Raw genomic sequence first — 23,965 nt, 5'->3', positions numbered from 1 at the left:
CCTAGCTTTTCATGCTTCCAGACTTCTATGAAAACTCAGTGTAGATAGACTTGCTGTTCTACATTCTCTCACTGATTAAGAAATGCGTGCTTTAAAATGGTGAATACTCTAGGCCAGGGTTCCTAAACATTTTTGCCATGGCCTGGTTGAAAACTGCTGAGGGTCTTGGCAGACCCTCTGTCTGTTTTTTGAGGGGTTTTTTTTTGTCTGTTATAGCAATTGTAATGCACTGTGCTAGATGCTGCATTATTTTTTGATAGCATATTTGTTTCTTTTCTTGTGTGTTGTATTTTGTTGTTTTTCAGTTAGAATTCCATAAAGTTTGTGTTGCAATGCAATAGAATACAGTGGTGCCTCGCAAGACGAAATTAATCCATTCCGCGAGTCTCTTCGTCTTGCGGTTTTTTCGTCTTGCGAAGCACGGCTATTAGCGGCTTAGCGGTTATTAGTGGCTTTAAGAAAAAGGAAACAAACTCACAAGAACTCGCAAGACATTTCGTCTTGCGAAGCAAGCCCATAGGGAAATTCGTCTTGCGGAACGACTCAAAAAACGGAAAACTCTTTTGTCTAGCGAGTTTTTCGTCTTGCGAGGCATTCGTCTTGCGGGGCACCACTGTACAATGGGATAAGTTGGAGCAGCTGATGAAAATACAATTAAAAATAAATATGAGCATTTAATTTGATGGATGTGCCAATTTTCAACCACAAATCCACAGACACACCATGTGCCACCTGGATGAAGCCCATAGACCACAGTTTGGGAAACCCTGCTCTAGGCTAGAGGTTTTCACTATGTGTTGCCAGGGCTTCATTGAAAGCTTATAGGGACTTTTTTGATCCATTAGACAAGCTTCCTTGAAAGAAAACTTGTCCTATTATTATTGACACTGAGGTCCAGCTCCGAGGGCCTTCTGGAGATTCCCTCACCGCAAGAAGTGAGGTTACAGGGAACCAGGCAGAGGGCCTTCTCGGGGGTGGCGCCCGCCCTGTGGAACGCCTTCCCATCAAGGAAATTAACAAAGGACATTAACAACTACCTGACTTTTAGAAGACATCTGAAGGCAGCCCTGTTTAGGGAAGTTTTTAATGTGTGATGTTTTATCGTGTTTTTCTTATTCTGTTGGGAGCCACCCAGAGTGGCAGGGGAAACCCAGCCAGATGGGTGAGGTATAAATATAATTATAAATATTAAAATATAAATAAATAAATAAGATGATGATGATGATTGACAGGAATCCTCTCAAAGTGCTCTCCCTTCCTGCAAAGTCTAGTCAGCTCCTTGGTATACTGGAGACCAAAGGACAATGGAAAAGAAAGGAAGACAGTTGAATGCAAGTGGTAGAAAACTCACTCTAAGTCTGACCAAACATATGTAAAAGCTCATTACCGAGCCTATCCTGTGGCAATGATAGCAGAGAACAATTATTTTCTGCCAGCATGGCGACTTCAGTAGAAGAGCAAGATGGCTGCCCCAGCTGGCATCTTCCCTCTTACTCTGCCTGTCTTCAGACACAATTATAGACCAGCAGCTGGACTGCTTATCTTCATTCTGTTAATTTGTTCTTTTAGGTGCCTCCTCAGGATATTGCTTATTCAACCAGCACTTTTCTGAGCAACATTGTTGGATATTGTTCCTGATAGTTTTGCAGATGGATTTGATGTAATTTTATCGTTTTAACTTTGTATTTTGCATTTATTTTGGGGTTTTTTTGTAATCGCCATGATTTTCTTTTTTAATGCTGGGCAATTGAGACATGCTTTACATAAATGAAAAAATCTTGAGGAGGCTCGAAAAGAACTTTTTTGTAGGGAGAATCACTACAATGATTCTGTGAACCGCCCTTTGACCTCCAGCTTTAGGGCGGTATATAAATTCAAATTCAAATAATAATACAGTGAGATATGAGAACTTTGCTTTAGGCTATAAAGCAATTTTGAGAGTGCAATTTGTAACGCCACATTTTCAAGAGGTGAATTAAGTGTACTTCTCAATTAGATAATGAGACAAACAGAAAGTTTTCTGGCTATCGTCTTAATTTTAATCCTTTGAGGTTTGTTGAATATTTACAGATAAATTGTAAACAGATAAAAACACTGGCATGATTATTGTAATAACCTGCAGCTATGTAAGAGTATATATATATATATATATATATATATATATATATATAGAAGATAAATAAATGAGTAAGTTTCCATATTTTTTGCCCTATAGGATGCACTTTTTCCCCTCCAAAAATGAAGGGGAAATGTGTGTATGTCCTATGGGGCGAATGCAGGCTCTCGCTCTCCAGGCTTCAGGAGAGCCCCACCGCCAGCCCCACAAGCTTGGGGGACAGCGGGGAGGCGGAACGCCGCCATCCCGCTGTCTCCCGACGTGGTTTGGAGGCTGGGGCGGGGAGAAGCCCGCTTCTCCCCACCGCCAGCCCCGCAAGCTCGGGGGGCAGCGGGGAGCCCCCACGGCTTGCGGAGAGCTGCATGTTCTGGGGGCTGGGGTGGGGGGGAAGCTCGGGCTTCCCCCGCCCCAGCCCCGCGCCTGGGGGGGAAATAATTTTTTCCCTTTATTTCCCCCCCCAAAAAATTAGGTGCGTCCTATGGGCCGGTGCGTCCTATAGGGCGAAAAATACGGTAAGTTAATTTGGACATGCAGAAGATATTAAAAATAAATTTAAGGAACTGCAGAAAGAGGGGGAAGGAAGTCAAGTTTTAAAATGTCAAAATGATTGTGAAATCAGTGAAATGTATATACCTGAAAAGTATAAACGTTTTAAAAAAATTAATCCTATGGGTTGCTGCACCAACTTCTAAAACTTGTTCAAGGCAGCTGGTACCTTACACCACAGCAATGTGTTATAAAGCAACATAGGTCTTGTAAGATTAATGCAGAGAGGCGAGCTTGCAGGAGAGAACCAACGGACTGTTGAAGATGCTTCATCTTTCATGCACTCACTGATGTTCCTCTCCACAAAATGGGGGAAAGAGGAGGACATCTGAGCAAGGGGAAGCAACACCTGAGAAAGCAATGGCAGGGGAGCCCTGGCACTGATTTGCACATCATAGTCAACCAACTTAATGTTTAACAGGGATGCAACATGGAGCAGTGCACTCGTGCAGGGTGCTCAAAAGCTATAGTCTCACTCCTTCACCATTCCTGGCCATACTGGGAGCAACAAACCACACGCCTTTGCTTGTTGTGGCACTCAAAGAAAGTAGCTGGAGAAGTGTGCAGAGGCCGGAGAAAGAGCTGTGAGTGGAGGAGTGCTCCATTGCCCATCCTTCACCAAACCCGCTATAGGCTGGGACTGGGTGTGGAATTTGCTGAATGGGACAAAGCTGTGGGCAGCCTCAGGAAGCTTTGTGTCTGCCTGCAAAAGCAAGTCTTGAGTGGGAGATTAGGGTAACGTCAGCAGGTTCCCGATGTCCTCTTCTCTATGACATCTAGTGAGTAAGGTGTGTTTGTCTGCGCCATGGCTGGGAGACTGGGTAGATGATGGAGGTTGAGAGGTGAGTTGTTTCAGAAGGAGAATGAACTGATACTAGTTTATGTTTATTAGCAGTTTGTATTACGCAACTTTTGCATATGAAACAGTCTGTTTTTTTGTTAAGATTTGTTAGCTGTCTTTTGTTGTTGCTTTAGTTTTCTGTACACTGCTTATATTTTTATATATTAAGTGGTATGGAAATGGTCTAAATAAACAATTAAAAATAAGTAACTCAATAAAATCCTGGGCTCATGGTTTGTTTCCTTCTTTCTAATCAAACCATGAGTTGAGGCCAAGGTTTGTTTTCAACTCATTAGTAGATTGGATTAAAGAACCATATTCAGTTATTTCAGAAAGATTTTAGGAACTTTATTACATAATTTACTTGGGGGAGATAAGAAATTTGGACCGAAGACTATTAATAATATTTTTTTTGTTATTTGATTTATTAAAGATTTGTTATGTCCAAGTCTCCTTTAGAAATATTAATAGATAAAAGGAAATGTAGAGGTGGGATTTCATGCATGGAAGAACAATAATTTATTCAGGATTAATGATTTTAGAAAAGCAGGATGGATGGTTTCATATTCAGAGGTTAGAAGAAAAATGCAGGGCAAAAACCCCTAATTGGTTTGAATATTGTCAGGTAAGATCATTAGTGCAAGAATATCAAAGGAAAACTGGGTTGAGGAGAGAACATACAGAATTTGGAAAAGAAAGTTGTGAAGATTAAAGAACATAGATTAGCAAAGATATATAAACTTTTGGTTAAACATGACACAGAACAGGGACAACTAAAATAATATATTGTGAAATGGGCACAAAATACTGGGGACAGCGGGCAGAATCCTGATGGATATACGTGAAAATCTTTTGATAGTAGCTTTTAAGTTCTCTTTATGTGTAGGAATTAAGAGATAATTGTAAAATAATGAGTAGATTGCAAATTAAGCCATAAAAGATAAGTAACATGAATAAAAATTATTTATCTTTATGTTGGAAGAATAAAAAGAAAGATTATCCCCATATGTGGCAGAGAGATGCTTTTTTTTCCCTTTAAAAAATGGAAAATGATTTTAAAACCCAAGTGGTAAATATTTTAAGATACAATGTTTCATTTTGCTCATTTTCTTTTAAATTATGTAAAACAGTAAGTTATCTCAGAATGTAGGGAACTTGTTTCTTATCTTGTGGCTAGAATGGTCTATGCAAATACTGGAAATCACATAAAACACCAACAATTAAAGAATGGAGAGACAAAAAATGGTAGTATGCAACTATGGCTAAGAACACATTTTTTAAGATATCAAGAATGAGAAGCGAGACAAGGTAAGTTTTTGGTAAAGTGGCAAAAGTGTATTGATTACTGTAAAAGAAAACAGGTTTTTTCACCTAATTGTCATCATGGATTCACAAAGTATTGACTGTTTGGATATATGATATCCTTCTAGCTTTGTTTTTATTTATAATTGAAATGGGGAACGGCTTTATTTTAGTGTAGCTACCAATATGCTTTAAAATATTTTAAAAGGTATTTTATTACGTATAATTTGATGATTAAAATAAAAGGTGGTTGGGAAAGGTTGGTTTTTGTGGTGCGTTTGTGGGAAATAACCTCCCTAGTCTGGGTTTGTTGTGGGAAATATCCCCTTAGTCATGCTCCCAACATAGCCAGGAGTGAAGCAAGGACTTTTGAGTAGCATGCACCACCATGTTGCTTGTTCATAGTAAACCAGAGTTAAACATTAACTATGGTTTAACATGAGATGTGAACACAGCCATAGAGAGGGCTAAGCACCTATCTATTCTGATTCTTACCCAGAAATGCTGCCTCCTATGCCCACAATTGCATTATCCAGGCAAATGTGGGTCTGGGATGTTGTGCTTGCTGCAGTACTGCCCTTGGCCCAAATTAAGGCGGCTGCAATAAGTAACCATGTCATCTTGCATTGCACAGGTTTGGACTAGAGGACCTCAGGGTCCCTTCCAACTCTACAATTCTATGATCCTGTTCCTCATTCCCCTTCTCCATCACTTATATATACATGTTTCTGGAGCATCATGGGAACGGAGCACAAAGAAGAAGTGGCAATACTGGAATCACCCCCATCTTGTGCTCTGTGATTAACAGAGAGAAGCAATTCTTGAATGTTGAGTACGGGCCTCAAATGAAGGGTTGGAACCCCGAGCACAGTTGGATGTGGGTGTCAGCAGAACGGTTTGTGGCAGTGCTGCTCTAGTGTCACATCTTGTGTAAGTTACATACACCCAGTGCTTTTCTCCTGGAGGTACGCAAACCATTAAACATTTTTTGAATTTAAGTTTGGCCTCATTGAGCAGCAGCACTTCAATATGAGTAGGAAAATGAGAGTACTCCTAAACTTTTTTTTTTTTAGAAAAAAAACACTGCATATACCTAACACCAGGACTTGCAACACTGCACTAGCACCAAGCTTCATAGTAAGCCACCAAACTGTGTGCTACATATCTTTGCAGCCTACTAAATTCATGATCGTAACACAAAGAAGAGAAATGTGTGTATAGCTGAAGCTTCCTTCGCTGCCTCTGCTGCAGCAGTTCCCGGCAATGACGAGAGAAGTGCTCTGTAGCAGAATTCATAGGCATTGACAGACATCTGAGGCTATGAGAGGTTACTTTATCATTTCCTGGGATATTGCTATTCAGAAGCAAATTCATCCCAGAACTGATTTTTGATTTAAACTTAAGATATTTTAGTTTTGTGCCTTGAATAGCTACATTATATAGTCAAGCTAAGGGGGATGAAAATCACAGGCAGCGATCTCAGTATACTGTTCCTTTGGTTTAACGATGATGTAGGCTTGGCTAATGAGAGATACAGCTACAAGGCTGTACTGTACAGAAGCTCAAGTCTGTGCAAAGGATGAAGGACACCCTACAAGGAAGATTCCTTGCCAGCCCAAAGAACAGGGATGGGGAGCCACTTCTATGGCTAACTCTCCGTGGCCATTTTGACAGGTGGCCAGGGCTGCTCCCCTATCCATTGCTTGATGTCATATCCCAGGTGTTTCCAAAGCTGCTCCTGTCAATCATCACTCTGCAGCTGCAGACTGAACTATGGGAAAGGTTGCATAGTTTGCCCCAAACAGTTTCGTGCGCCAAATCCAGAGGCCTTTAGTGTCATGACCCCAGAGGCTGGCAGCAATCAAGACTCCTGCGTCAGAGGCTGAAGACTTGCCAGCTAAGGAGCCAGACCAGGTGCAGGGCTCCAAGTCTGCTGATAGAGATCAGGAAACAACTGAGCCTGAGAACATGTAAAATCAGGAAGAACCTCCTTTATCAACAGGGTCAGAGTCAGAACCTTCACAGGTACCTTCCATTAAGGCGGAGTAACGAAATGCCTTCCCAAGACCTCAAGCAGTGCAGGAAGCATGTAAGGCAGTAGGCTAGGGAACAAAGGAGTGCCTGTCTCTAGATCAGGGGCTTTAAGAATCTAGTTAATCACAAAGGGGCCTTGGCTTGTCATGCCTTGCCTCCTTCTCCATGAAATCCAGCATCGCACCAGAACATGACATGTAGGATCTAATTGGGATCGTGGGAGGCTCCCCATCACTGCCATAGAACCTCCCCCTTCACAACCAAGCAAAACCACTGATCCTTTGGTCAAGAAATTTAAGGACTTTAGAAATACTAATTGTTGCAATTAAGAAAAGGGATGAGAATGACATAGGTATGATGCCTTTCCCCACAATCAAAGCAGTTGCCTTATACTGATTTATACCTATTTATCCCAATAAACAGATTGGTGTGAAGGCGCTTTTTTGGGCAGGGGGTTAGAACACAGGCAGCATTTTGAAGGTAGGATAGAGACTTGAAGGCACCTGTGAGAAGAAGAATCTTGTATTTTACTGAAGTGTTTTGATCTTTCCCACCACCTCCTTTACGTTAAGGATCTTCTTAATTGAAAGGTGCTGGGGCTCATGTCTATCTGAATTCATAGTTTCTGACAAGTGTGCTCCTCCTCCCAAAAAATAACTGCTAGTTTAAGTTACTCAGTGATAATAGGGAAAGCACACTGTGTACACTCTTTTTATTACTACTACCTTATTTCTTTCCCAGCTGAGCCTTAGCACTGAAACAAGCTCTACAGCAGTCTCATGAGAAGTCATACTAAGGTGGAAAACCTCTCCTCTCCTAAAAACAAGTGGGAGCAACAAACCATGATCCAAAAACAAACATTGGCTTCCTGATTGTGTTTTTGGGGGAGTAAAACAAACCACAATCCCTAATTCAGATGTAACAATAAACCAGGGATCATGGTTTGTTGTACCCACCAGAGCCAATGGAGGAGCCAAGTAGGAGCCAACTTACAGTTCCCAGTATAACATTAACTATGGTTTACCATAATGTGTGAACGCAGCCCCTTGTTGGGCTCATTCTTGTTGTCCCACGATGACTGCATGCAGAGAGTCTCCAGCCTAATTCTGTGGGGGAAATCCTACTTCCTTGAAGGAGGCATTGCTATGTACTTCCACATATCAGTTGTATCTAGCACATTATAAAAATTAAACCTGCTGGAGAAACTATTTGTTATATGCTTGTGTACTTCAGAAGGACGGCAACATTTGAAGCCATCTTGCTTTATCACACTGTATTTCTATTTTTTTTAAAGTCAGATTTGTCATACCTCTGAAAACTGAAATAGTGTTGATTCCTCACTTTCTTTTGAATCTGCAGGGGCATCTGGTTGTGATGGACTTGAAGAAATCTGGGAGGGGGGGCACATTTTTTAAAAAAAGCCATTAGAACACCGTGTTTAAGCCAAATCTGATTTTCATGTTCCGCAGAAATGGCAAAACTTGTCGCTCTTCAGGACACAAAGTGGTATGAATAAGTTACTTTTCTAATGGATTGTAAATGACAAACTATGAAAAATACAAGCATCATTTTCATAGGGAAACCTCTGCCATAATCAGAGCAACAAAATAAAACAATGAAAAGTCACAATGGTAATATTAAATAAAGTATCACACGGCTTGGAGCTAAGCCAAAGGCTTTGATCCCTTGCATTGACAGACGCAAATTAAGCATTTCACCTGACACACTAATTGCATACAAAGCACCAAAATGATCAGTACCATGCTGAAAGAACTGTACAAGAAATCAGAATTTTCAGACTAAAATAAGCAATATTATTTTGAACTGACTAGTTGGAAATAAACCCCACTGATTTCAAAGAAACCTATTTACAAGGAAGTTTTAAATGAGAGCCTTATGATTCTGGCTTCATTTTTCACCGCTGAGATGTTCAAATGTGCTAGCTGGAAACTTGTTAACAGCAATCTTAACTATCTGGTCAAAAATGTCCATGAAAATTTGGAATACTATGATATTCTGGATTGTTTTCAGGACAATAATGAGCACGATCCAGTCAAAGTGAAACACTTTTACATTCCATTGATTTCAACAGGTAAGATTTAAACACATGCTTAACATTCAAATTGAAATCAACGGGGCTTAAAATTACATACTTAACTCACCCATTGAAAATAATTGGTGTTTTAAAAGTGCTTAATCTTGGCTGGATTGTGCCAACTATCCACACATTCTTGGTATTCTGATATCAGATGAGAAAAACATCTATTAGAAACAATGGCTTCTAATTAAAATAATATTTGGGGGTAAAAAAATTGGGTACCCTCTATACTTTGATGTTTGTATTCTCTTCTTCGGTCGCATCTTAATCTCTTACTGAGCTTTTCTGAGAAAAAGCTACATAATTGTGAATACTACATTGCTTGCTACATCACTGAGTGGTGCTCACATTGGCTCCACAGGTCTCCTGTTGCATCGCCTCTTGCGTTGCCACCCATGGTGATGGTATATTCAGTGGTGCTTAATCCTTAGTAACTGTGTTTCAGATTGAATTTATATAACTGTGTTTGGGTTGAACATTTTAATGGGGCTCCACCAGCACCTTAGGGTCACTGTTCACACATTCCTTGACCAGGTACCCACTTTCATGGGCCGATACAATGAGCAGCATCCAGAAAAAATTATCCACAACTAAAGACATCAAAAACAAAGGAGTGGGGTTTTTGGTGCAACGAATTCAAGTTCTATTTATTTCAGCGGGATTTAGTCATGACCAATGTCTGTTGGTTTGTGTCTAATATGTAGGAAATAATTTACTCTGTAGCAAGTCCTGTACTCATAGCAGCTGGAAATGGTACTGTTGCGCGTCAAGGCCCCACACCCCCTCCCTTGGTGAATAAAAACACGTGGACACAAGTATTTTAGGTTAATGGGATGAAAAAAGGCCACAGCTTTTATTGGTTACAGAATGTGAGTGGTGTTGGCTTTGGGCATTGGACCCGAACAGACTATATCTGACTCCTGCCCGCCACGCAGGAAGTCTTACAATGGTCAACCACCTGTAGGGGGAGCCCTGTTGATGTACATCAACTTGGTCTCCCCCAGGGTCACAGGAAAGGTCGTGCCATGGCCCTAGGCTCTACCCGGGCTTCAGACAGGAACCACAACCCCGGGTTCCTTTAACACAGCAGTTCTCAACCTGTGGGTCCCCAGATGTTGTTGGACTACAACTCCCCTCATCCCTGAGCTCTGGCCTTGCTAACTAGTGGGTGATGGGAGTTGTAGTTCAACAACATCTGGGGACCCACAGGTTGAGAAAGGCTGCTTTAACGGAATACCCTTAAAGGGGAGGAGTAGGTGATGGCCACAACCTCCCCTCCCATAAACCAAGCTTTTCCAATGCCTAACCGCCAAACCTTATAAAGTTGTGACGATCTGCTACGAGGTAGGCGAAAACCAAGTGGCTGGTGCCAATCTGCCAAGTGGGAAAATTCCTACCAGGCCGCTTCAACAGGCAACCGACTGAAGTCCATAGCAAGGTCAAGGTGATAAACGAAAGAAGGGAGGGAGCGCAGGAAATCCGTGGAGCTTGGAGCAGAAGGAGGAGCTCCCGGCCACGCAGCTGCTTAAATGTGGCTAGCCACGCCCCCACCGCCAGCCAGATTGGCTGACTGTGGTCGTGATGCGCGCCGGGACTCCCCAGTGATGTGGGGGTCTCGACACCACCCACCGCTGAGGGCGGGAAAGCGCGAAGCATGCACGCAACCCCACCCCTCCCTGAAGAGGAGCAGCTCTGTAAGAATGAGAACTGAATGCCTGGTTCATACACTACCTTCACCAATGAGCATGTATCTGGAGATGCTAAAGGCTGCTTACATGTTCAAAAAATGGATTTGTGACTTTGGCCCTCGGTTATATGCTGAAAGATGATTAGGATTTGACAGTACAGGATTTGACAACATACGAGGGCATGATCTATCTATCTAATATGCTAATGGATGGTGCTGACCTTGACTTAATACTGAAAAGAGTGTTTCCACACTTTAACCTGAACAGTCACCTGATGAAGCTTGTCAAGATCTGATGCCTGAAGAGGGCATCCATTATAGCTGCTAATTAAATAAATATGTCCTTAGCTGGCACATTTTTGGCCTCAGGATGCTTTCTACTAAATATACGAAAGATATTCTTTCTTCTGCTCAAGAATGCCTACCTAATGCAATGCATCATGTAAAGCATTTAATTAATTAACTATATTTAAGTGCCATTAAAGATGCGGAAGTCACCCATGATCCTCAGGTAAATATGTATGTGACCACTGCTCAAATGGATGATAAATTAACTAAAGCATTTTTGGAGCTTATCTGAAAGCCTTTAGTGCTCTTTTTTTATTTATTAAAAAAAGAAAAAACCCCAGAAATTAGAAAAAGCTCACCTCAGCAAATTGAAACAACGGCGACTTTAGACATCCTTCAGTAGAATTGGATGCATCAGAATGGCATGTACTTGAAGAAATCTGAAACAAAGATTATTGGGGGGGAAACTTTAGGGACTACATTCTGCTTCGTGTGTCAATTAGAAAGGGGCCTGCCTGTGAGTTGCAGGCTTTTACTGCTAAGTGGTGTGCGCATATATTATTATTTCTAAAGCACTTTCAAATCAAAATGGCATAGGAGAGATAAAAGTAATGACAAACCCTGCCTGGAGGCTTACAATGTATCAGACAAAAAAAGTGGAGGGGGTGGAAATGGTCACAAGAGGAAGGGAAACCTGGAAGGATTAATGAGCAGGGAAAAGCCTCAGAGCACAGATTGCTCTTTAGAAGCTGTTTAAGAACCAAAATTGGCAGAGCTGCTTGAATATCGATAGGGAGCACATTCCATGTAGCCAGTGCATTCCAGAGCTGTAGAATAACAACAGATAAAAGCAACAATGAAAAGTAAGAGTCAGGTTTTGGGTTTGATTAGAAGTACATAACGGGAAAAGAAGGAGCAAAGAGAAAGAAAAAACTGAAAAGTTAAGGAGGAGAAAGTGTACAAAAGCACTGTGAGCCAAAAGAAATTTAAACAGAATGCTTTAGGGAAACAGAAGCCAATTTTAGAAAAGATAAGGGATAGAGAAATACGTGTAAAATAAGGAGCATGGAAAGAGCCACAGAATTTAAAATGAAAAAGAGATCAGAAATGGGAAGGATGGGCATTAGATGCTTCCCTGCAGGCAGGCAGGTACATATGTAAACGAGTCGCCATTTGCCTTTTTAGAAGCATTGCCAGCACAAAGCAGCCACTGGTGTAGTATGCAGAAAAATGCAAAGCGCTAAAGACTGAAGGGAAGAACCAAGTAAGAAATGACAATAAGAGATCACCTTTCATTTGTCCATCCACTCATTAAGGGAAAGATTAGTTTGTGATGAGCTAAATACAGAAAAATGCCCTATAAAATCATGTAATACAATCTGTTCTAAGAGTATAATGGCATACTTCACACTTAACAAGTGTGCAAACACCAGCATTGATTCTACATTTCATTTTCATGGCTGGGACACGATATAACGCATTCACACTCACATCATGAGGCAATAAGAGATTCCTAAAAATTCAGCGTAAGTTAACAACTGTTAATACAACTCTTGAGAAGATGAATATCATTAATGCAATCAGATTAAGCCTTAAGAAATACGTATTATTAAATGCAAAGAAAGGATAGCAAACATGGCCTTCTGTCTGCTTTTAACACTCAAACACACACTGCCTCCTTAATGTCTGCCTGATTATTCTTTGAAGAAAATGAAAAGGGTTTTTTTTTTTTACCACTGCATGCTTCACTTGCCAGCCAAATGTCTGCCCAGAATGTTTTGGGAAGGAGCTGTGAAAGTGGATTTCTCATAAGAAATTTGTCAGAATGGCTGGTAGACACACCAGGCTTGCAAATAAGGGCTTAACAAGCACCATGTTACTTCCTACTCATAGCATTATGGCTACATAAGCTGCCACAAATGCCCTCCACTCAGAAGTCTGCCTGGCTGATGTGGTCATTGTTCCAGCACTAGGTTAACACTTATTTATTTGCCCAGGCATTTTAAGCTGCTGATTCACTTATTATGCTGTTTTTAGCAGTCTTTATTTGTTCGGAATGGCTTACTGTTCTGGTTTCTTTGGTTTATACTCTGCACCTGGTATTTGAATAAATGAAGGACAAGCTACATGTAAAATGATTCAAGTTAAATCTTAGGTTTGCAAATGTTCCCCTGTCCCCACAGACCAGCAAGTTATTCACATAATTTTCATCTGATGAAGTGGCCTGTAGTCCATAAAAAGTTATGGAGCGGCCGCCGAGACCACATAACACTGGTCTTGAAAGACCTACATTGGCTCCTAGTATGTTTCTGAGCACAATTCAAATTGTTGGTGCTGACCTTTAAAGCCCTAAATGGCCTCAGTCCAGTATACCTGAAGGAGCATGTCCACCACCATAGTTCTGCCTGGACACTGAGGTCCAGCGCTGAGGGCCTTCTGGCAGTTCCCTCACTGCGAGAAGCCAAGTTACAGGGAACAGGCAGAGGGCCTTCTTGGTAGTGGCACCCGCCCTGTGAAATGCCCTCGCACCAGATGTCAAAGAGAAAAACAGCTACCAGACTTTTAGAATAATAATAATAATAATAATAAATTTTATTTATATCCCGCCCTCCCCAGCCGAAGCCGGGCTCAGGGCGGCTAACAACACTAAAATAGTGCAACATTATAAAAACATCAAAGAATTAATTAAAATCAAAATTGATGGCAACCATAAACTAAAGTATTGTAAAGATTGCCAAAGGAGGGAGTCAGGCTGCGCCCTGACCAAAGGCCTGGTGGAACAGCTCTGTCTTGCAGGCCCTGCGGAAAGATGTCAAGTCCTGGAGGGCCCTTGTCTCTTGTGACAGAGCGTTCCACCAGGTTGGAGCCGCAGCCGAAAAAGCCCTGGCTCTAGTTGAGGCCAGCCTAACCTCTCTGAGGCCTGGGACCTTCAAGATGTTTTTATTTGAAGACCGTAAGTTCCTCTGTGGGGCATACCAGGAGAGGCGGTCCCGTAGATACGAGGGTCCTAGGCCGTATAGGGCTTTGAAGGTTAAAACCAGCACCTTAAACCTGATCCTGTACTCCACCGGGAGCCAGTGCAGCTGGTATAGCACCGGATGAATGTGATCCCGCAGCGAAGACCCCGTAAGGAGTCTCGCTGCGGCATTCTGCACCCGCTGGAGTTTCTGGGTCAGTCTCAGGGGCAGCCCCACGTAGAGCGAGTTACAATAATCCAGTCTGGAGGTGACCGTCGCGTGGATCACAGTGGCTAGGTCAGGGCGAGAGAGGTAAGGAGCCAACTGCTTAGCTTGGCGGAGATGAAAAAATGCCGCCTTTGTTATAGCTGCAATCTGCGCCTCCATGGAGAGGGAGGTATCGAAGATTACACCCAAACTCTTAACGGACGGTGCTGGCACTAATTGCACCCCCGCAAGAGATGGGAGTTGCCCCCTCAATCCCATATCGTCCCGCCCCAGCCAGAGGACCTCTGTCTTCGAAGGATTTAACTTCAACCGGCTCCCACGTAACCATCCAGCCACAGCCTCCAAGCATCTGATCAGTGTGTCTGGGGCCGAGTCAGGATGGCCATCCATCAGCAGATAGAGTTGGGTGTCATCAGCATACTGATGGCAGCCCAGCCCAAAACTCCGGACAAGCTGGGCGAGGGGGCGCATAAAGATGTTAAAAAGCATCGGGGAGAGTATCGCACCCTGGGGCACTCCACACACCAAGGAGTGGCGGGATGACAGTTCCCCCCCAAGCGCCACCCTCTGTCCCCGACCAGAGAGAAACGAGCGCAGCCATTGAAGGACTGTGCCCTGGATCCCCACGTCGGCAAGGCGGTGGTCCAGGAGTTCGTGATCGACCATGTCGAAGGCTGCTGACAGGTCTAGAAGAATCAGCAGCCCCGACCCGCCTCGATCCAGCTGCCTGCGGAGATCATCTGTTAGGGCGACCAGAGCCGTCTCGGTCCCATGACCAGCGCGGAAGCCGGACTGGAATGGATCCAGAGCCGATGTTTCATCCAGAAACCTACCAAGCTGTTCAGCAACCGCTCTCTCAATCACCTTACCCAGGAATGGAAGATTCGAAACTGGGCGGTAATTGGATAGATCTAAGGGATCTAATGATGTTTTCTTTAAGAGCGGACGCACCACTGCCTCCTTCAGTTCCCCTGGGAATGTCCCGGTGCCAAGGGACAGATTGATGATATCCCCCAGGGGGGCCCGCACCTCGTCTGGACACGCTCTAATCAGCCAAGACGGGCACGGGTCGAGAGGACAAGTGGTGGGCTTTCCAGCTCGGAGGAGTCTGTCCACATCGGCTGGGGATATCCGGTCAAAGTGGTCCAATACTGGACCCGAGGACAGTCGAGGGGCCTCCAGTTCCTTTATTGTATCCAAATTGGCAGGGAGGTCATGGCGGAGCGACAGGACCTTCTCCGCAAAAAAGCTCGCAAATGCCTCACAGCTGTGTGTCAAATTATTATTTAAATTTGGCTGTCCTTCGAGGGACGTTAAAGACCGAATTACACTAAATAATTGTGCCGGGCGAGAGCTAGCGGATGCAATGGAGGCCGAGAAGTAGGACTTCTTAGCGGCCTTCACTGCCATCTCGTAGGTTTTCATAAAAACTCTATAAGATGTTCTTGAGGCTCCGTCACGGGCACCCCGCCATACTCGCTCTAGCCGTCTGAGGTCCCGCTTCATTTTCCGGAGCTCCTCAGTAAACCAGGGAGCCCGGTTTCTGCGGGGTCGCAGAGGGCACTTAGGTGCGATCTCATTGATGGCTGCCAGGAGCTGGGTATTCCAGCCCTCAACAAGCTCAGTCAATGAGTCGCCAGGGGGAGAAAGGTCCCGCAAGGCTTGACGGAACCTATCAGGGTCCATCAGCCTCCGCGGGCGAGCCCAAATCGGCTCGCCACCTAAGCAGGGTGGGGGTGGAACATCAATCCTGGCTTTCAGAGCATAGTGATCAAACCATGGCACCTTGATCGAAGGAAACATGATCACATCTATACCGACACCAAAGATCAAATCCAGCGTGTGGCCTGCTTGATGTGTGGGGCCCGAAACAAACTGGGAGAGCCCTAGTGTCGCCATGGAAGACACCAGGTCCAGAGCCTGTGAGGAGGGAGTGGCATCGGCATGGATGTTGAAGTCCCCCAATACCAATAGGTTAGGGAACTCCAAGGCCCAGCCGGCCACCGCCTCCAGCAGGCCTGACAGGGTGGCTGCTGGTGCGCTAGGTGGCCGGTACACCAGCCAGACAGCCAAGCTCACCTCGGAGCCCCACACTAGGCCAACACATTCAATGCCGGGGATCGATGGCGGTGGTAGAGCCCTGAAAGAACAATCTTCCCGGATTAATAATGCCACCCCTCCCCCCCGGCCCACAGTCCGTGACTGGTGGAGGACGGAAAAACCCGGGGGCGCCATCTCTCGTAAGGTAACAGTATCCCCTTCGCGCACCCAGGTCTCCGTCACACAAACCAGGTCGACCCCCTGCGAGATGATGAAATCTCGCATGGTGGCGGTTTTGTTGCCTATAGACCTGGCATTGCACAACACCAGTGACGGAGGTGAGTAATCCTTGCTCACCCTACCCTCGTCTCTCGGGATGGGGCGCAGATTGGAAGGGGTACGAGCATATCCGTATCTCGATCCCCTTCGCCTATGACATCTGCCCCCACCGCCATACCTCCCTCGCCCCTCCACAGTAGGAAGACATCTGAAGGATGTTTAGGAAAGCTTTTAATGTTTAACAGACGACTGTATTTTAATATTTTGTTGGAAGCCGTCCAGAGTGGCTGGGGAAACCCAGCCAGATAGGTGGGGTATAAATAAATCATCATCATCATCATCATCATCATCATCATCTTGGCTTTGAGCCCTGGAAGATCTGCTCCCTGCCTTGTAGGCCTTTTCCCACCTGGCCTGAGAGGCAAGGCCTGGTTGACTCCAGCTATAAAAGCTGAAGCTGCCAAACAGAATCTTGGGCTGGGGCATTGTTTATGGAGTTTTGTTGTTTATGGGGGCTGTTGCTGTCATCTTTTTGTATCTTTATTTTGGATCTTATGATTTATGTGGAAATTGTTCAGTCTGTGTACTTTTTGATGTTTTGTTTATGACTACTTTAGTTATCTTTGTAGTGCTGTAATTTCTAAAATACTTTGTAAGCCACCTTGAACATGTTTTAACTTTGGAAACATGGCATACAAACAAACAAGCAAACAAAAAATAAATGATTGATTGATTGACTGAAGCAAGCACAAGACGCTACAAAATCTTCTTGTGTTTATATTGAACCATGATACCCTTTTGCCACTACCATTACAAAATCACATTTTACTTCTTACAGAAATTAAACATGTGCTAAAAGCTGCCAGATTTAATACATTTTGTATTGCAAAGCTGGTGAAATGTAAACAGGCAGATGGCTACTTTAAACTGAGCTGCTGTGGTATGGCGGTGAACTTCATGAGCTGTGAGCCCAACACTCCTGATTCTAAGCTCAAGTGTGCTGCCGTATAGGCAATGTCCCAACCCGCACTTGTAAAATGGGAGATACGGTAATGATACAACACCTTAGCAGCAGTGAAGTAAATATTACTGAGATAGTATATTTAAAATTATTTGTTACAATGGTATTTTAAGTAGCTTTGAGTTACTTGTGTTGATTAGGAAAGTGGGATCTAACAGCATTTAATAGCATGTAAACTATATTTTACATAGGGTCACAAAGAGTCGGACACGACTGAACTACTAAACAACAACAAAACTATATTTTTAAATGCTTTTTGCATTTAAAATAACACTACCAAATATTCCGCCACATTATTCTAAATATTCTATGGCAGTGGTAGCGAACGTTTGGCACGCATGCCAGAAGGGCACTCAGAGCCCTCTCTGTGGGCACGCACGCCATTGCCCCAGCAGGGCAGTAGCTTTCATGCTGGGGGGGGGGGGGGGACTTGCATGTGCCGTCCAAAGCCTGCGGCACCAGGGTCTGGCAAGCAAACGAGGGGCTGAGCAGGCATTGATTTCTGCCAGTCTGTTTTTTCCAACTCGGGAGTAAGCTGCCTTGAGTTCAGCAGGGCTTAACTCCCAGATCAGTAAGCATATCAAGACGGCAACGTAAGAAGGGGCTGCTGGGTTTACATGTTCTCTGGGCTTTCCTGCAGAAGCCAACAGAAAAATTCATTCCATGGAGTAAGCCATCAAACGGCAGCCAAAAAAATAGCTAATAATAATAATATTAATAAATTTATACCCCACCCATCTGGCTGGGTTTATTTATTTATATATATTTGTATGTGCGCACGCAGACAATCATTATTATCTTATATTAAAGATTGGGAGAGGGTGGCTCTTAGTACAGCCCTCCAGTGTGCACTAGTGGCCAAAATTGTGAAACCTTCTGTATTTCCAAGGTTTGATGGCGCATAACACCACTTTATTCTGGAGTAATACCAGTGCTTTTTTTCTTTGGGGACGCAAAGGGACGCATACCTCTGAACATTTTGTGAATTTAACGGTAGATGAATTTCACTGTATTTATTTCCCCCAATTTGAACTGTATTTATTTTTCCCCCGGTGGTGATTTTTCTTGAGTAAAACTGAGTGTACCCCTAAACATACTTTTTGAAAAAAGCACTGAGTTATACCACAAAATTATACATCAATAGAAAGATAATTTAATGCAGTAACTTTTATGAAGGATTATTTATTACAACAGCAGTCATAAAGAAGAAACGTGAAACACACAGAAAAAATGAGATATACGGTTAAATTGCCGTGTTGGCACTTTGTGATAAGTAAGTGGGTTTTGAGTAGCAGTTTGGGCACTCAATCTCTAAAAGGTTCGCCATCACTGCTCTATGGTATTCAAATTATAAATGGCAGAAGAACAAATATGTATCAGACGATATACAATGTACCGTATTTTTCGCTCTATAAGACGCATCAGACCACAAGACGCACCTAGTTTTTGGAGGAGGAAAACAAGAAAAAAAAATATTCTGAATCTCAGAAACCAGAACAGCAAGAGGGATCGCTGCACAGTGAAAGCAGCAACCCCTCTTGCTGTTCTGGCTTCTGTGATAGCTGTGCAGCCTGCATTCGCTCCATAAGACGTGCACACATTTCCCCTTACTTTTTAGGAGGGAAAAAGTGAGTCTTATAGAGCAAAAAATACGGTAAATGGATTTTGCTCTCAAGGCTGGGACTTCTAAGTTCACAGAACTGTTTACATTCACAGACAGTTTGACTCAAGATACATCCTCTTGATTATAGTTCCTCTTTACTAGAAACTCTTTAGCTATAAAGGACTTGATTCTGCAATACAGTGGTACCTCTGCTTACGTGCCCCTCTTGTTACGTATCCTTCGGGATACACACGCGGCAAACCCGGAAGTTTATTTCTGGGTTTCGCACGCACACATGCACAGTAGTGCTCTATTGCGCCGCGCGCGTAGAACAGGCACCTCCAGTTGCGGAAACCTCAGAATCCGACCGGAGCTCCGGAACGGATCCTGTCCACAACTGGAGGTACCACTGTACTTGACACCAAAGTGTTTCACATTGTACAACTGGCACAAATGATTAGGTTCTATAGCTACAGAATGGCAAAACTGTGTCACTGACTGCAGATACAAAACCTATCAAATAGTTGTCAGCAGAAGTTACATTACTATACATATCTGTCAAACATGCATTGCATTAATGAAAGGATGAAGCAGACAAGATAGCTGCTTACCTCTTGTGCAGTCAAGGCATGTTCTCCTGCTAACAGTAGCATACTGAGGCCTCCCATTTGTGTAGGATCTATCAGAGAATAAAAATATATTGATAAAAATGTTTTATTTTGGAGCCAGCTTGAGCAGGTCTTAAACATACTGAGCCACAGCACTGAAAGCAACTATAAAGATTACATCTTTTAAGAAAGACTACTTAAAAGGAATCAAACCCCCCCCATATATATCTTTTAAAAAAATGGAGTGGGAAGGAAGTCTTGATAATATCATGATAAGCTATTCATAAAGTCACTCTTTTCAGAAAATCTCAGTCTAGTGCTGGTAACTTTTAAGTGTTACAATAAAGTGCAGACAATATACACAATATACACCCTCCTGCATACAACTGTCAGTTGGTACAGCATGAAACTCTTAATCTCCGAGTTGTGGGTTTGAGCTTCACATTGGGCAAAAGATTCCTGCATTGCAGGGGGTTGGACTAGATGACCCAAGTGGTTTCTCCCAACTCTACAATTCTATGATTTCTATTTGAAGTAAGACTATGGGATTGCATGGGATCACACTCAAGTCTCTCTCTCCCCCATGTTGGGAAGGGAAGTTTGACAATGGGACTCAATGAAAACTAATGTAGGTTTCCCTGTTTAGAACCCCATGCAATTAGCATGCTCCCCTCAGATGTCTCCGCCAATGCGGAGGAGGAGGAAAGGGCTGGTGGGCATGTGATAGTGGGCACATGGCTCCACTTTCTAGCCCCATGAAATTAAGATAGAATGCCTGAAAAAGGCATTGCTCAACCCCCGCTTTCTCTGCTGAAGCAGAGTCTTGCACACCATCACCTGCAACATGTATCTTTAGATCCTGCCACTCAAAAATACACCTTCCCTCCAATCACAATGGACTGTGTTTTCAAATGGATTGTAACTTGTATTTGGTTAGACTCATCGTGAGTCTTTCACTTCTCGAGATCCATTCGATATTAACAGTGAAGCAAAACATTATTTATGCCCAGTGCCGCTACCTATGCAGCTATTGGAAGTTAAACATATTTTCAGTATTTGGAAATTACTTATTAAAGGCACAAGAAATGTCTCATGTATAATTTTTTGCTCAAAACATCTAACTTAAGCTGATTTAAGTAGCTTAAAAGAGCCCTAGGTAGGAAGAGTTGCAGCAATATGATCCATCTATGATCATGCAGGAAAATGCGACAGGTACTATCTATACATGTATACACAGTGTTGGATCCCACTGAGTAATTAGTCACAGTCAGTTCTGAAATCATGGGACTTAAAGTCATGACTAATTCTGTTTGCATCCATCCCATAGCCAGGAAGGCAGTCACAACAGGGACTGTGTATTTTGTACTGTGTGAACATTTTACCATAAGAGGTTCAAATGTACCATAACAGGATCAAATGTTGAAGTCATTACTAGAATGAGGGGCTCCACTGACTATGTATTTTATAACTCATTAAAATATATAGAAGGCATGTTTTACAAAAGAGTAACAGCTTCAAGGATATCTACAACCCTATAGCATCCTATTACAAAATGATTGCAGGAATCAACCCATTTTAATAACACAGTGGAACCTCGGGTTTTCGAACGTAATCCGTTCTGGAAGACTGTTCCAACTTCCAAATCATTTGAAAACCGAGGATCAATGGGTGGTTGGCAAATTCCATTGAAAAAAATGACTTCCGAGGTGCATTCGAAAATGGAAGCAATTACTTCTGTGTTTTCAGTGTTAGGGTTCTGAATTGTTCAGCTTCCGGGATGCTCGAAAACCAAGGTTCCACTGTACATGATTATAATAAAACAAATATTCCCATTGACTCTAATGAAATACAGTACAATCTAGTTGAAACCTCTGACTTCTAGGCCTGATTCAGTCACGTACTGTAGGCCAGAGACTTGGGACTTGATGTCAACAGAGATCTCGAACGAACCTGCCATTGCGAAATTCAGCTGAGGCATTTCTTCTGTCTTCACTAACTTTTTCGGACTTGGCAAATCTTTTGCAGGTTCTGATGGGAAAGCCCACAGCTTTTTCCGGTTAGTAACAGTAGATGACTGGGTTTTCACAGGTTTATTTGTAGGCGGGCACCACTTGTAGCCAGGGTTTGCTTTCATAAATGCATCCTTGTACTATGAAGAGGAAAGGGAAAAAAAATGTGTCAAGGGACAGCACAGTTTTGTAGAAAACCTTGGGGAAATGTAACAACTTAGTATTCTTAATTATTTGTTTCATAACATTTATACACCACTTACCGTATTTTTCGCTCCATAAGACACACTTTTTTCCTCCTAAAAAGTAAGGGGAAATGTCTGTGCGTCTTATGGAGTGAATGTGTGGTCCCTGGCAGCGGCGGAGCTGGGGGCTTTGGTTTCTGGAGTGGGGGGGCGTGGCACGCCACCCGTGCGAGTGTCCTAATGGCGGCGCCCGCGCAAGCAGGTGGGGAGAGGCGAGGCGGGGGAAGAGGGCTTTAGAACAACCTATTTAGAGTTCCCTCTGTCCGAGGGGCTCTGTGACTTGCATGAGAGCAGCCAGGAGCCAGCACGGAGGGGGATATTCTCCCTCACATGCTCTGTATTTTTTTTCTTGCTTTCCTCTTCTAAAAACTAGGTGCATCTTATGGAGCGAAAAATACGGCAATTGTCAAAACAAAACCCTTCTAAGTGGTTTACAAAGTACTGGTTTTAGGATATGCAATACACAACAATTTGAATGTTTATTTTGATTCAAGTCAAAAGGGGGCTACTCCCATAGAAATGTGCACATTGCTTATGTTTGTCATCAGAAAAGCTATAAAACCTGTATTATAAAATATGAGTTTATGGATAATCTCAGATTGCCAAGCTACTCCATAAAAACATTTCTCAAAGCATCAATGGCTCAACTATTTCTCTCTCTTTTTTAAAAAAATGATATTTATTGGAAAAAAAATTTTTTAAAGTTACAAAAGAAAACAAAGTAGAAAAAGGGGGGGAAAAGAACAAAGAAAAAAAAACAAACCACATCCAACAATACAAATTCAAAAAAAACAAAAAACACCACAAACATTTAAAAACAAATCCATTATTCTCAAATCCTCAACTGTCATTACCTTCTTTCTTTGACCTCCTCCTCCTCCCTTTTTTTGTATCCTAGTTGTTAATTGTCGCAGCAAATCCTTTCCATATTTCATAATATTCTGTCATTACATTACCTTAAACTATTTTAATCTTATCTTACTATAAAAAACCTTGAAACTTAAAACTTAAATCTTATTTTTACCAACTTCTCATAACCATAATATTCTTACATAATTCTTTAAACATTTTTACTAAAGCCAAGTAATTTCATTCCAACGTTTTTCTAACATTCATCAATTTTATAAAACAATCCTAGTAGTAAAAAAAGAAATAAAAACAATCCAATCTTCATCCAGCATCCCTTCCTCCTGGTCCCGGGTTTTGTCAGTCCTTATTATCCCATCGATCTAGCGCATTAACCTGGTAACCTTATATCCGAGGCCCTTAAGTCTCTTCCATGTCCCTTCCGCAGCTCTTCTTCATATTTGTAACTGTATTTTCCCTTGTCTCCTGTTCGTTTCGACCCTTCTCGACAGATCAGCCCCTTTTCCATAATCGACACTAAATTCCATGTGGTATTTAAGAACATGTTTCAAAATCCCTCCAAAATTAGGAGCCACCACAATCCCAAACATCTCACGGCCCATTGCCAGACTTGAAAAGTCCAAACATCCCTGCATAGGGGGGTCTATCCAGCCCCCCATTTCCAAACCAAACCAAACTTTTTCTTTCCAAATCTGGCTTTTTCCAAGTTCATTTGTCAAATCCGAAAGTTCATATTTCTGTTGGGCCTGTTCTGTCAGGGCACACTCCTGATTTAATTCCTGGATGGGCTCCACATATTTTCCCACTGCCTGTTCAAAATTTCCCACTGCCTGTTCAAAATTTCTAATCGAATCAGCCATCAAATTCGTCTTCTCATGTAGCTGTTCCAGTAGTGCATTTGTTTTATAGAAAGCACACAACAGAGCTTCTGAATACATTGTCCTGCAAGGTCAGATGTCTATTCCCACGATTGTAATCTGTAACAGCTGCAAGCTCCCCGGAGTTGGTTACAGTTTCACAGTCTCCCTCTAGGGGGAAAACTTCTATTTGTTCTTTCTTTTAAAGACAAGTCTAGCAACAAAGTTTCCTTTTTCAGATATTTTGTCAATATTTGTTCCTTTAAGAAGCAAAGGGGAACAATGGAGTCAATGTTTCTCTTCTTATAGCTATCTGTCAAAAACATTGTCTCTGGTCAA

At 42.7% G+C, this 23,965-nt stretch overlaps 1 protein-coding gene across 9 annotated transcripts in view; it reads right to left on the bottom strand.

Annotated features, from left to right (window-relative positions):
- The window catches only part of BBX (BBX high mobility group box domain containing), a 131,655-nt gene that overhangs the window by 21,686 nt on the left and 86,004 nt on the right, over positions 1–23,965 (bottom strand). For all 9 annotated transcript variants that reach the window (XM_081002676.1, XM_081002673.1, XM_081002675.1 and 6 more), the window contains 4 exons: positions 21,599–21,797; positions 19,652–19,719; positions 11,272–11,352; positions 8,149–8,229 (listed from right to left, as the gene is read on the bottom strand). In XM_081002676.1, the coding sequence (XP_080858802.1) occupies positions 8,149–8,229; positions 11,272–11,352; positions 19,652–19,719; positions 21,599–21,797 (429 nt within the window). The remainder of the gene's footprint in view (positions 1–8,148; positions 8,230–11,271; positions 11,353–19,651; positions 19,720–21,598; positions 21,798–23,965) is intronic.

The sequence above is a fragment of the Podarcis pityusensis genome, assembly GCF_964106645.2.
Source record: "Podarcis pityusensis genome assembly, chromosome: 4".
NCBI lineage: Eukaryota > Metazoa > Chordata > Lepidosauria > Squamata > Lacertidae > Podarcis > Podarcis pityusensis.
Note: the sequence above shows the minus strand (reverse complement) of the source record. Positions and strands in the feature narration are given on the sequence as shown.